The 15,000-nt window shown below is 38.3% G+C and overlaps 1 protein-coding gene across 8 annotated transcripts in view; it reads left to right on the top strand.

The window, feature by feature from the left end:
* LOC307118638 (3',5'-cyclic-AMP phosphodiesterase 4D-like) overlaps positions 1-15,000 on the top strand; it is a 444,553-nt gene that overhangs the window by 412,286 nt on the left and 17,267 nt on the right. For all 8 annotated transcript variants that reach the window (XM_079804330.1, XM_079804329.1, XM_079804332.1 and 5 more), the window contains one exon: positions 3,836-3,948. In XM_079804330.1, coding sequence (XP_079660456.1) covers positions 3,836-3,948 — 113 coding nt within the window. The remainder of the gene's footprint in view (positions 1-3,835; positions 3,949-15,000) is intronic.

Here is a 15,000-nt window from a genome sequence, read left to right as displayed (position 1 = left end):
ACTTTTAGGGTCATAAAAGACAAAAATCCCACTTTTGGCCATATATATATCCCGTCAAAGTAGGATTCTAATAATTGGCAACTATTTTGATTGACATAAAACTAATTTTGCATATTTTGTACATACTTTATATGCAGTGTTCAATGTGAGCATTTTTTTTTTCTATGCATTTTTTTTTTTGCATAGTAAAATAAAACCTTTTTTGCCAAATAATTTTGTCAGATAAATACCATAACCAATATTTAAAAGATATAAAATATTTTCCTCATATTTTGTTGGTTTAATGGAACTTTTAGGGTCATAAAAGACAAAAATCCCACTTTTGGCTATATATATATCCCGTCAAAGTAGGATTCTAATAATTGGCAACTATTTTGATTGACATAAAACTAATTTTGCATATATTTTACATACTTTATATGCAGTGTTCGATGTGAGTTTTTTGTTTTTCTATGCATTTTTTTTTTTTTTTTTTGCATGGTAAAATAAAACCTTTTTTGCCAAATAATTTTGTCAGATAAATACCATAACCAATATTTAAAAGATATAAAATATTTTCCTCATATTTTGTTGGTTTAATGGAACTTTTAGGGTCATAAAATCCCACTTTTGGCTATATATATATCCCGTCAAAGTAGGATTCTGATAACTGGCAACTATTTTGATTGACCTAAAACTAATTTTGCATATATTTTACTTTATATGCAGTGTGGAGTGTGTAGTGTGTAGTGTTGCGTGATCCAGTCCGGAGTTTGCGGTTCGCCCGGTCCTGCTCTCAGTCAGAGCAGCTTCTGAGGGGCCGGCCTCTGGTGTCGCACTGAACACAAGAAGAATGCCATTGACGTCAGAGATGTTGTCAGCAAGGACAGTGGACCCCTGCTCTTGAGTTCTGCTCAGAGGGATTGGACAGACGCTTGAGAAGCGGGCTGAAGATATGGGGGGTTGGGGCGGAGAGAATGCCACACATGATGTGATCCTTTCCCCCAATTTCTCCTTTTTAAACCTGCATTTTCTCCTTTGTATGGGGCTAGTGGGTCACCCTGCTGCGTTTCCCCCAGTCCCTTATGACAGAAGCTGCTGCTGCTGACCCGTGTGTGAGGTTGGGCAAACGCTACGGCACACACACACACACACACACACACACACACACACACACACACACACACACACACACACACACACACACACACAGTGTGTTTCTCTAAAGGTTGCCCTGTAACAATAGCAGCAGATCCTGTGACCGCTGAAGCGCGTGTTGTGATTGTGTCACGCTTGTTTCGATGAAAGATTTTCTCGTAACTTTAGCACGGCCCTGTGTAACTCAATACACACCGGTACGGGTTATTGTTTATCTGAACATATGCGCGTCCTGTGACGCAGGTTCAGCTTTTAAACTGCACCGCCTTGACATAATCCAGGATTATGAGAGAAAAAATGAAGTCTTGCATCAGTCCCATAACGAGGATTAATTTTAATCTGCGTAGATTGACGGTCACGTAATCTTTGAGCATCACAGTGGATGTTGAGTCGTCTGCGCTGGTAAAGTAAACAACCAGGAGCATTCTGGGACATCAGAGCCGTCGCTATCTCAAGCAATCTGTCTGTCAGGAGGAAAGCGACCTCTCCCATCTTCCCCCAGTCTGATGCTAATCTCTCCTGTGGATGTGGGTGTTTACCACACGTTTACGCACTTTGCTTGTGCTTTAGAGATGGATCTACTATTTCTTTTAGGGCACCTTTGGCCAATATGACCTATTTTTGTTTTAGACGAGAACTGGCGATAATGACCAATATTGTCAATAAAAAATACAGATATGAAATTACGGTAAAAAAAAATGTAAGCCTTTTTTTAAGATTTACGCATTAATAGTAAAATTCCATCAAATTGAATTATCCTTACGTATGTTCAATTATTCATCAACTTGATGGAATTTTACTATTAAGAAATGTGTAAATCTAAAAAAAAAGCTTAAATGTTTTTTGTGCACTTGCTTCACATGCAAATCAGGCATCTAAATGTTATAATTTACTGTATAAAAATAATAATTGTTTCATACTTTTGAAACATGGAATTAAAAAAGAGATATTAGTTTAAAATCTGCCTTATCAGACTGATATTGATCATTTTTACAACCAAAAAAATAATTAGATATGATTACTTATTTATAATGTTTTAATATTTTTAATTGTTCTATTGTTTACCCCATTTGGTTAATGATAATGTTGAGGCTATAATGATTTCTGAAGGATCATGTGACATTGAAGACTGGAGAAACGATGCTGAAAATTCAGCTTTGCATCACAGAAAAAAATTATATTTTAAAGTATATTAAAATTGAAAACCATTTTTTCCCTGTATTTTTTAACAAATAAATGCATAAGAGACTTGATAAGCATAAGAGACTGATTAAAAATAGTAATGTTTCCAAACTTTTGACCGGTACTGTATGACACATTTAAAATAAATATATTATACATTAATATACATTTCATATGCAATATACTAACACATGTTGTGGTTAATCAGATGTTCTGTAACTCTAGCCGTGTCATGCATAAGACAGAACTGCAAGCATGCATTTTTAATACACAGAAATCAATCATATTTGAAAGTATATTAATTTAAATTGTAATAATATTTCACAATATTACTGCATGCTTGATGAGCATAAGATACTTCTTTCAAAAACATTAGAAATAGTAACCGGTACTTTATACAACACACGTAAATTTAAATTAAATATATTATACATTAATATAATTTTTTTATGCAATACACATGTTGTGGTTAATTTAATCAGATGTTCTGTAACTCTAGCCGTGTCATGTATAAGACAGAACTGCAGCATGCATTTTTAATACACAGAAATAAATAATATTTGAAAGTATATTAATTTAAATTGTAATATTTCACAATATTACTGCATGCTTGATGAGCATAAGAGACTTCTTTCAAAAACATTAGAAATAGTAATGTTTCCAAACGTTTGACCGGTACTGTATACGACAAACGTACGTTTAAATTAAATATACATTAATATACATTTTTTTAATGCAATACACATGTTGTGGTTAATTTGACACCCTGAGGCGTGTCATGTATAAGCCAGAACTGCAGCATGCATTTTTAAACGCATTTGTAACTGAGATCCGGGCCGTTTCTGCTGACAGCAGAGAGTCTGCAGGGAAGCTCGGCTCCGGCTCCGGCTCCGGCGCTCCGCTCCACATCTTGCATCTCTCTCTGCGTCGTGCTCTCCAGCTCTGTAGGTTTGTGGTTTCACAGGAAGCCTGCTCATGTTTTGTGTAAAGCAATGCCTCCCATGTCATGTGTGTGTAGCTGAGGTGCTCACTGTTTCGCTTTTTTTTTTCCCCCGACTGTGGATATATCGCTCTCCAGGAACGCTGGATATCTCTGACTGAGGGGGGGCTTTTTGAAAGCCTTTTGCATTGGCTCTCTTTTGTCATGAGATGTCAGTTTAAAGACTGAAGTTCATGGACCTGTGGAGGAGACTGATTTGACTTGTTACAGCATCTCGCCGGGAATCAGTAGAAGCGAAGGGATTCTCCGTGCTTGTATATGTGTGTGTTCTGTTTTCCAGGAGCATGGGGCTTTTGTGCGCTCCACACCGGGATAGCGGTGTGACTCCGTTTTATTGCGTCAACCGGATCGGGAGTTTTTAGAGGGCAGCGTTTGATCCTTTTCAGCACAGCATGAAGAGTCACCCATGTGGACATCCCAGCATGGCTGTCTACGATGTGGACGATGTCCGGGAAGCCTCGGCTAGCCCGGTTAAACGCCTCAAAACTGATCACCCCCTTCCCTGTCTCCCTCCAGAGGAGGCCTACCAGAAGCTGGCCACTGAGACCCTGGAGGAGCTGGACTGGTGCCTGGACCAGCTGGAGACCCTGCAGACCCGGCACTCCGTCAGCGAGATGGCCTCCAACAAGGTGAGTCCCCGTTAAAATAACCCTGGTGTTTCCCACTCGGGAGAAAGAAGGGCTTCCCTTGACTTAATGTCATTACAGCCGCCCAGGGGAGCTCAGGTAATTGGTGTGATTTGGCAGGGCTGTTGGCTCACAGGCGGGAGACGTTATCAGGTAGAGTAGAGCCAAGATGGCTGCCCCGGGGGGGGTGCGATTTCAGGGAGATACACACACACACACAAGTCATGTACGTGCTGGATTGTGAGTCAGGCTGCTGAAGGGATGTCCATCACGCGATACAAAATGCTTGTTGCTCCACTGTGTGAGTATATCTGTGTGTGTGTGTGTGTGTGTGTGTGTGTGTTCCCATGCTGGACTCGTCAGATTAGACCTTTAGTCGGACTGAAGCATCATTGTCATCGGGTCTGTTGTTGTGGGAGGGAGGTCAGATCATGTTTGGCATTGCTGATGACTGGCATCTTGTAATGTGGACTGCAAAGCTACAGAAATATGGGAGGTCTTGTTTTGATTTGCGTGTTTCCTGCAGGTCTAAGAGGAGGGCTACTGAAGGTCATGAGTTGTATATCACATCGGGTCTGTGTGATGTAGATGTTGTCTGTCTGCTGCGGGATTTTGGTGCATTGAATAGTCGTTCCACGCATTTTTTTATTTTTTTTGGCCTGCTTTGAAGCTAGGGTGTTGTGGATTGTTGCTAGGGTGTTGCTATGTGATTGCTAGAATGTTCTAGGTGGTTGCTAGGGGGTTGCTAGAATGTTCTGGGTGGTTGCTAGGGGGTTGCTAGAATGTTCTGGGTGGTTGCTAGGGGGTTGCTAGAATGTTCTGGGTGGTTGCTATGGGGTTGCTAGAATGTTCTGGGTGGTTGCTAGAATGTTCTGGGTGGTTGCTAGGGGGTTGCTAGAATGTTCTGGGTGGTTGCTAGGGGGTTGCTAGAATGTTCTGGGTGGTTGCTGGTAGTTTCTGAGTTGGGTTGTAACGGTATGAGATTTTCACGGTATGATAATAGTCTCAGAAAATATCACGGTTTTACGGTATTAAACAATCATTATTATTTTGCTCTGTTTATTATTATTATAATCATATATGGGAGAATATGTTTGACGTATTTCCTCCTTTTGCAGCCACTCTTCTTCCACATTTCTTGCAAACTGGATAACCATCTTCAAGGACAACCCCGTGTTCGTTTTTCGGATACCCAAAGTATTCCCATACCGCAGATTTTAACTTTTTTTTTCGGCGGGGGATAGAGATTAGAATTTGTAGCCTCTGACTTTTTCTCAGCTGTACATGTATGAGTAGAGTCTAAGCAGTCACGTGGAATGAAGTTGCATATGCGCAATAGCGCAGGTGAGATCTGCTTTCATTTTTTCCCCCAAAACCGTGTATAAGCAAATGCTCACGATATGATAATCATACATATCAATATCGCGATAAACCGCCATACCGGTATACCATTGCAACCCTATTTCTGAGTGGTTGTTAGTTTGTTACTGGGGAGTTCTGGCTGGTCGCTGGGGGGGTTCTGGGTGGTTGCCGGGAAGTTTAAGTGGTTGTTAGGTGGTTGCATGGGAGTTCTGGACTGGCTCATGTGAAAATTGTCCACCCTCAAGACTCTGGTCTCTAAATATCTAGTATGTTTATAGTATCTAGTCATTCAACACATTTTTTTTCTTTTCTAAAGAACATGTGAGGGATGTTGGCCTGCTTTGAAGCTAGGGTGTTGTGGATTGTTGCTAGGGTGTTGCTATGTGATTGCTAGAATGTTCTGGGTGGTTGCTAGGGTGTTGCTATGTGATTGCTAGAATGTTCTGGGTGGTTGCTAGGGTGTTTCTAGAATGTTCTGGGTGGTTGCTATGTGATTGCTAGAATGTTCTGGGTGGTTGCTAGGGTGTTGCTATGTGATTGCTAGAATGTTCTGGGTGGTTGCTAGGGTGTTTCTAGAATGTTCTGGGTGGTTGCTGGTAGTTTCTGAGTGGTTGTTAGTTTGTTACTGGGGAGTTCTGGCTGGACGCTGGGGGGGGTTCTGGGTGGTTGCCGGGAAGTTTAAGTGGTTGTTAGGTGATTGCATGGGAGTTCTGGACTGGCTCATGTGAAAATTGTCCACCCTCAAGACTCTGGTCTCTAAATATCTAGTATGTTTATAGTATCTAGTCATTCCACACATTTTATTTTTATTTTCTAAAGAACATGTGAGGGATGCTTTGAAGCTAGGGTGTTATGGATTGTTGCTAGGGTGTTGCTATGTGATTGCTAGAATGTTCTGGGTGGTTGCTAGATTGTTGCTGGGGGGTTCTGGGTGGTTGTTGGGGGGGGGGGGGGGGGGGTTCTGGGGTGTTGCTACAGTTAGTGGTTACCTGGGAGTTTTGGTTTGTTGCAAGGCATTTGCTTGGAATTTTGGGTGGTTGCTAGGGGGTTGCTGGGGAGTTCTGAGTGGTTGTTAGTTTGTTGCTGGGGAGTTCTGGGTGGTTGCTAGGAAGTTTAAGTGGTTGTTAAGTGGTTGCATGGGAGTTCTGGACTGGCTCATGTGAAAATTGTCCACCCTCAAGACTCTGGTCTCTAAATATCTAGGTCTGTGGGATTTTTCCACCCATTTTTATCATGCACCAGGTGCAGATTCTGATCGTTTGAGGTTGCATTCATGTCTGTAGCACAAACAAAGTTTAATACTCAGGGTTATGGGGTCGTACAAGGTTTAACCATGATTAGTCTTGCTTTGTAATTTTATATTTTAAAAGATATTCTAAATGATGGCATAAAAGGTGCAGTACTATCATTATCCAGACACCTTTTTTGAGACATAAACACGTTTGAAACACCCCTTATAAGGCCATGTTTACATGTGTGTATTTTTAAAACTATAATTTGATCCTGCACACTGTTGTGATTTCCCACCGGTAGGGCATCTACGGGCATTATGCAAACTGTGTGTACAGTGACACCTGGTTATGCAACCTCGCCGTAACGGCATCAGCTTTTATTGCTGAATAGACTGGAAACACGCTTTCTAGAACTGGTTTTAGATCAGACACTAGCCGTCTTTAAACTTTGTGTGTGTTTGCTTCCTGGCCCAATGAATTTTGTTCTGTTGAATTCTGTTTTGAAAAATTCATAACACTAAGTGATTATTGCCTTAGCAAACACCACTAACAATATTAGGGCTGTCAAATTTAACACATTCAAAATATTTTACACAATTAACCCAACATAGTTTTTTTTTCTGTCATCTTTTGGCTGCCTTACATCATTTGATCAGGATATCATTCACCCAAGTGCTATTAAATCATTCAAGCGCGTTAAGATGCAAAATAACTCAAATCTGTACCGGTGTGCATCTGTGAACAAACACCCTAAACGTGCGCACAGGAAGCGCTTCAGACAGCCACCAGCGTCATATTAAACTGATAAAAACACACAATTATGCCAAAATTCCCCTTATTGTTGAGTATCCTCGCAAGCACAGTATTAAATGAGTTAAACACTGTCAAATGAATGTAGAATTGTGAGAAAATGAGATGCGTGTCAGATCCGCGTCAGCTCTTAAAGTGACAGCAGCCTAATAAACCTACAGCTGTCAATCGAAGAACAAAAGACACTGAGAAAATCACTCTCTGCTCTCGACTGAATAACTTTTGTAGCTTTAATAAGGATGGATTCAATTTATAATGCATGCAGTGAAGACTGTGCCGTGTTTGAATAATCCGTTTCTGTAAATTTAGCCTCCCTGAAAATCTGAAAGCACTGTTTACAAGGTTACAGGGGTCAAACAAAGTCAGGTCAAAATCTGGCCCGACTGGCCCAGCAGAGAAAACCCTCAGATTTGAGCCCTGATGTATTAACGGCACAGCTGAATGTGACATTTATTACTATGGGTTTATGTGAAGATTTACAAGTTAACTTCAATTAAAAGTTGTTATATTTTTTAATGCCTATTAAATGTTAAAAATTATAGCTGTCCATTTTACTGTAATGTTGAATGGCTATAATTAATGGCTAAAATCATCGAATAGAGACATCAGTATCAGTGAGACTAGTAAAAAGATGCCATTAAACACATATACTGTTTTTATTTTGTTTTTACATTATTATGGAGTTTCGAAATAAAAATATATAAAAAATCTTTATGTTAGGCGTAATTATCTATCTATATATGTATGTATGGCAATAATATTTTGATAGATGGATAGGCATAACATTATGACCTAATATTGTGTTGGTCCCCTTTTGCTGCCAAAACTGCCCTGACCCGTCGATGGACTCCACTAGACCCCTGAAGGTGTGCTGTGGTATGTTAGCAGCAGATCCTTTAAGTCCTGTAAGTTGCGAGGTGGGACCTCCATGGATCGGGCTTGTTTGTTCAGCACATCCCACAGATGCTCGATTGGATTGAGATCTGGGGAATTTGGAGGCCATGTTTTGATTGGAGCACTTTTGATAGAGACTGACCACTGCAGACCGGGAACAGCCCACAAGAGCTGCAGTTCTGGAGATGTTCTGACCCAGTCGTCTAGCCGTCACAATCTGGCCCTTGTCAAACTCGCTCAAATCCTTACGCTTGCCCATTTTTCCTGCTTCTAACACATCAACTCTGAGGACAAAATGTTCACTTGCTGCCTAATATATCCCACCCACTAACAGGAGATCATCAGTGTTATTCACTTCCTGATCGGTGTATATTACATATTGTACACACACACATATAGATAATAATACTAGATATAGAATATACATTGTTAGTGGTGTTTATATTATTATATAAAGCTGTATATTATTATTGGATGTTTGTAGCGTGTGCTCGCCTACAGTGTCACAAAGCTTACGACCGATATAGAATGAGACGCTGCGTGTCTAAACTAGCCCAGGCATGACAACATAGGCGTCTTTACAGCTGAGAGTTTAACGTTCATACACAGATACGATATTCACTACCAGACGCGTGTCCTCGTATTCATCAACATTTCGGGCCAAAACAAGCGTGTTGAGGCAGAGCTGCTAAGATGCTGTGATGTTTGCTAGTGGACCTCATTAACCTTTCGGCTGGGTGTCTTTGTGCCGAATGCGGTGTGTGTGTGCATCGTCTGCGCTGCCTCTCTTACACACACTCACACACACACTGCAGGGCTCAATTTGTCTGCGTCGCCATGGCGACTGCAAGCATGTGGGATCCTGCACAAGCCTGTTTGTCTGCGCGGGGACAGGGAGGGCATGTTGTTGTGTGTGTGCACTGTAGGTATTCTGTTCATCAGTATGCAGCGTGGCAGGCCTATGCCGGTGATTCTGGAGCATGCTCAGTGCATCAAATACACACCATAAGACTGAGGAGGAGGAGGACGGCTGGGTTGTGATTCGGTGCTGAGAACAAATGTAAAACGCCTCACGCACTTGATCATCATAATACATTGTGAAGAGATGCAAATGAAGCTGTTGCTCAGAACTGGGGCGCATCGAATGCAAATTTAAGCGTGTTATCTGATCTCTGGTTTTTCAGAACTTTATTGCATAACATATATTGTGTCTTTAAACATCGAGTAGTATGTGACTTATGAAAGCACTCTTTTAGTGCTGTCAGTGCTTATTTAGAGATATTAAGAATCTCTATAGTCTATGAAAACAATAAATCCAATATCAACATCGAACTAATCCCATAATCCCATAACTGTGGCTCAAGTTTAGAGGATTTGATGGATTTAAACAAACCCCTATCCTTAAAGGGGCACTTCAGCGCTGGGAAGATGAAATCAGTGGTCAAAAAACTCATTTGAGCTTGATTTTGGTAAAAATGTTAATAATATAATGACACTTACAATTGTCAACTGTGACAACAGTTAATTTATTTTAGATACAGTGTTTTAATATTTATTTTCTATTTCCTGAAAAGTAGCATTTTTGGAGATGCCCAACAATGACGATATATATATATTAGTGCTGTCAAATTGTTTAAAAGTGATTTAATCGCATCCCAAATAAAAGTTTGTGTTTACATAATATATATGTGTGTACTGTGTATAATTATTATGTATATATAAATACACACACATGCATGTATATATTTAAGAAAATGTTATATTTATATATAAAATATTTATATTTATAGACAATATAAATATATATATACAGTGTATACATGCAAATATTTCTTAAATATATACATAAATGAGTGTGTATTTACATGCACATATATTATGTAAACACAAATTTTTATTTTAGATACGACTAATCGATTTTAAACGATTTGACAGCACTAATACAGGGCCTAAAACTAACGTTTTGCCACACATGCTACTGGCTGGCGACTTAAGGAAATTTATAAAATAAAAATATATGAATCCTTATTAAAGTATAAAAATTATTCAGTCAAGTGCAGTGAGTGATTGTTCTTTGTCCGTTGCTGTGTGATTATCATTAAAAACACAGACAGCAGCAGGAATATTAGGCTACTGTCACTTTAAGAGCTGCACGGATCCAATATACTGATACACGTGTTTTATGTTCGGTTACTGTTTACAAGGATACTTGCCAAAGATGAGCATTTTGTCATAATTTAGTTTGAATATGTCTGTTGAAGTGCAAGAAGAGAGATCAATTGACCGTTCGCAAAGACCCGCCCCCTTTAGTTACTGTTGCTATGTCCGACAAGCCATGGCGCTCTCACACACACACACACACACATGTTCTCAAGTAGAGAAAACACATCGCGGAGCAAAGAGGACACTGACAACACGCCGACAGACAGGACAGAGCAAGAAATGGTAATTTTTTTAAAGAAATTTAAACAATAAATAGCGTTTTGTGTCTCTTTAATGTGTGCTGATGGCTGTAGCGCCTCAGTTAAAGCTGCTCGTGAACCGATCATCTCTTCCTTAGTTCATTGATAAGCATGAAATAAACATGAATGAACACTAAAAGAAATGTTGTTTCAACCACGGAAAGACGCTCAAGTCCACCGATGTTCATCTACTAACTCCTGACTGCTTTGTCGGACAAAACGGCAGATTCGGCGATGTGATTGGTCAGATCGCCTGTCAATCAAACTTGCGGCGAAGGGGGAATTCAGTATTCGCACATGAAAATGTTAGCGGCTAACTGGCTATTGACACCGTTTTATACTCGCATTTGGCGACTGTTATACATACATTTCTCTTTCTACTAAGTTAAAGAGTCGCCATTACAGCAGATCTGGAGTTGTTCTCTTCCATGAATCCTCTGAAACGCCACACCCAGAGGTCTGCCGGAGACCCGAAAGGAGGAAAATGAGACATGGGTTGTAGAGGGGGTTCGGCGTATGGGACGGGTGGGGGGGTAAATGTGGCCAGTGGGTTTCTTGAATGATTTGGATCCTGCACGCGTGCTGTGGTGAAGCTCTGGCGTCTCATTGGTCCTCTCTGAAGCAGCGACCGCAAAGCACGAAACGTTGAGCGATACTCAAAGAGTCGGCCGTGGCTTTAATCAAAGCCAGAATCCACCAGACTACTTCACAGAAAACCACAGAGCTCTGTTTCCCTCACTAAAGAGAGCGAACAGCCGTCTCACGTCACAGTACGGCCTTCATACGAGCAGTATAATGTGACCAGTTCAGCCAGTACAAAACCTGCACCAATAAGAGATCAGTGCAGATGTTAGTTCATCTAGTTCCAGGATGCATTTAGCATCCGTCAGATCTGTTTGGAATTATGTGTTATTATGAGTGTGCATGTTCCCAATAAAACTTGACGTGGCGATAATTAGATCTCCAGAAATAGCTTTGCCTTTCTGATGATGAGCATGAAAGAGCTCGCGGCAGATTTTGGGGTGTGGTCTGAGGTTTTCCCCCTTGTTCGTATGACGTTGGCATCAGCATGACAGCAGACTCTTCCTATGGCGCGACCACACTCCTCTAGTTAGCACTAGTCTATAATTAATCAGGGTCTGCTGTTCTGGACGCCAGTGTTTCTGACAGGATCAGGGATGGAAATTAACTTTTTTGTTTTTGATTTCAAAATCTACCAGCCACTCAATGTTTTTACCAGCCACTTTCTTGTTTTTAACCGACAATTTGTAACTGCATGTGGAAATTAATACTACAAGCTCTACAATACTTCAGCAGTTTATTTAATCTCAAGTCTCAATGAAATACTGGCATTTTCTCTCTCTCTCTTATACACACACAAACCGTGAACTGATATACAGTTCATTAAATGAGTAGGGCAGATTAATGGATGTGGCATTTGGATGATCTTTTATGGCTTCCAGTTTTAGGTTTTTAGTCCCAACAATGAAACTATTATTTTTGGCGTCTTCTGAAGCGTGTTGACGACACAGGGTTGCCACCTTCAGTCTGGCAAAATAAGGGACGCCCATTCACGACAATATCAAATATTATATTATTTTACATTTGATTATTTGCTTTATTTCTTAAGAACTCTTTAGTAGCCTATTTGGTGCACTTTAAAGGGATAGTTCACCCAAAACTAAAACATTCTGTCATCATTTACTCTCCCTCATGATGTTTCAAACCTGTATGAGTTTCTTTGTTCTGCTGAACACAAAAGAAGATATTTTGCTGAAAGTTTGTACCCAGGCTGCTCTGGGGCACCAATGACTTCCATAGTAGGAATGAATCTTCCAATGTGTTCAACATAAAGACATTTATACATGTTTGGAACAACTTGAGGGTGAGTAAATGATGACAGAATTTTCATTTATGGGTGAACTGTCACTTTAAGCAGTCATTCTGAACCAGTAATCACTTTTTTGACAATTCTGAATATGAATTTACTTAAATTATGACTATATTATTATGTAATTATTTGTCCCATTTTTATCTCAATATTCTTTATATAAATGTCAAACTTTATATGACAGGATTATTTATTATGTATGATTAAAATTATACATTAATAGGCTATAATCTATTAATTAACCTGTCTAAAAATATATAATAATTCTGTCTGCCAAGCTCTGATAATGTATGGAATATTATATAAATATATTATCCATTTAAAAACACAATAGGCCTATCCCTTTAGAAGCAGGGATGTGTGTGTGAGCGCTGCTGCTTTAAGTCAGTCAGTCTGAGACACTGAAATGCTTCTCTAAAGTGTGCAGTTGGCCTGAGGTTCATCAAGAGTTACTGGACAGACCCATTGATAACTTTTTTTCTATTCAGCTCTATATCTGGAGATCTTCTTGCGTTCAAACGACGGACGCAACGCGAGCTCGATATGTTTTTAAAAAAACGCGCAAGTTTACAGCTCATGCTCTCGAGACTCCGCCGCTATGGCAACAAAGCCGCTAAAACGCAACCACACTCAAATTAGCTTCTCTACTACTTATTGTGAATTTGATGGCCCACATGACCAAAATGTACAATTTCAATAAGTTATTCAATCAACAGCTGTGCCATTTATTTCTAAAATGTAAGGAGTTCTCGGTTATATAACAATGGCACAGGGATTCTCTCGAGCTTTCTTTCCTTGTTTAAGCTCAACCACATAATGTGTTGCTTTGCATAAAGAAATGCTTTGACGTAAATCCGCCGCCGCAGAAGCCTCATATTTCTCCTGATAATATAGCATCAGTGCCCAATGCTAAAGGCTTCAGGTTCAAATTCAAATCAGCCACAAACAAATCCGGCCAATGCCTATTGCTTTCATAAAAGAGCCACTGATCTGTCCATTTGTTTGTCAAATGAGAGCATGAGGCCTGGCCATATGAAAGCCTGCTGTTGTGCTTGAGATCTCCATATGAACGCCGGCGTGTTGGGTTTATTTTCAGATCTGTGTCATCAAACAGCCTTAGACTGCAGAATGAAGTGCACGGTACCTCGAGCAGGTCAATATTTACACTTGTAATATTTACAAGATTAGCCACTTCCTCTTTTGACTGTCGTGGATTGGAAATGAATTTGACATCAGCAGCCAGGCCAATGTTGATGATCGAATCTAAAGAGAAAGCTGGCCGATAGTATCAAATATTATATTATAATGGAATATATTCAATAATTTAATATATTCCATAATAATATAATAATATATTCCATGTATTTATTAGACAAAATAGCAATTTTATTTTATAATTCATCCTCATAATAATTTATTATTCACATTATAATTATATTATCATTTAATATATTCAATAATTGAATATATTCCATAATAATATATTCCATGTATTTATTAGACAAAATATCAATTTTATTTTATAATTAATTCTTATAATTATTTATTATTCATATTATAATTCAATATATTCCATAATAATATATATAATATAATAATACATTCCATTTATTTATTAGACAAAATAGCAATTCTTATTATAATTATATTATAATTTAATATATTCAATCATTTAATATATTCCATGTATTTGCTAGATAAAATATTTGATCTAATAAATACATGGATAGCTATTTTAACTAAAATTATTATTATATATATTATTTTATTATCTGAGATGATATTTTTCTGGAAAATGTCATATATTTTATTGTGTATATTTTTTTAAAGTGCATTATATTTATTTATATTTAATTATACATTTTATTTGATAATTAATACTCATAATTTATTATTCATATTATAATATTATAATTGAATATATATTCAATAAGTTTTATTTTAATGAATTCATTAATTTCTTTTAAGTACAGTTTAATACTTTTTACTTAATACAATTTTAATAAAAATACTTTATTTTTTATTACTATTTTATTATTTATTTTGATTGAACTATTTATTTTATTGTATCTTGTTTCTTAATTGCAATCAATAAAAAAAATTATTATAATATTCTATACATTATATTTATTTATTTATTTAAATGTTATGTTGTATAATATATATATAAGCTATTTAAAATAAGTATTGAATGTGTATGAAATAAAAAGTAATAAAATAAAAATGTTTTATTTCACTGAAACGCTGCCATACAGTTTTACACAATTTTTTCTCAAAATGAAGGGGAAAAAAGTAAAACCGAAATAGTTTATATTATCGTTGCTGATGTTTGCACTGACGCAAGAGGATCTCCCGCTTCTGATTGGTTAGTGCCGATAATAACAGCCAAATGTATTATAAGCAC

The sequence above is a fragment of the Gobio gobio genome, assembly GCF_949357685.1.
Source record: "Gobio gobio genome assembly, chromosome: 22".
NCBI classification, from domain to species: Eukaryota; Metazoa; Chordata; class Actinopteri; order Cypriniformes; family Gobionidae; genus Gobio; species Gobio gobio.
The sequence above is the reverse complement of the archived record's forward strand: the minus strand, read 5'-3'. Positions and strand labels throughout refer to the sequence as shown.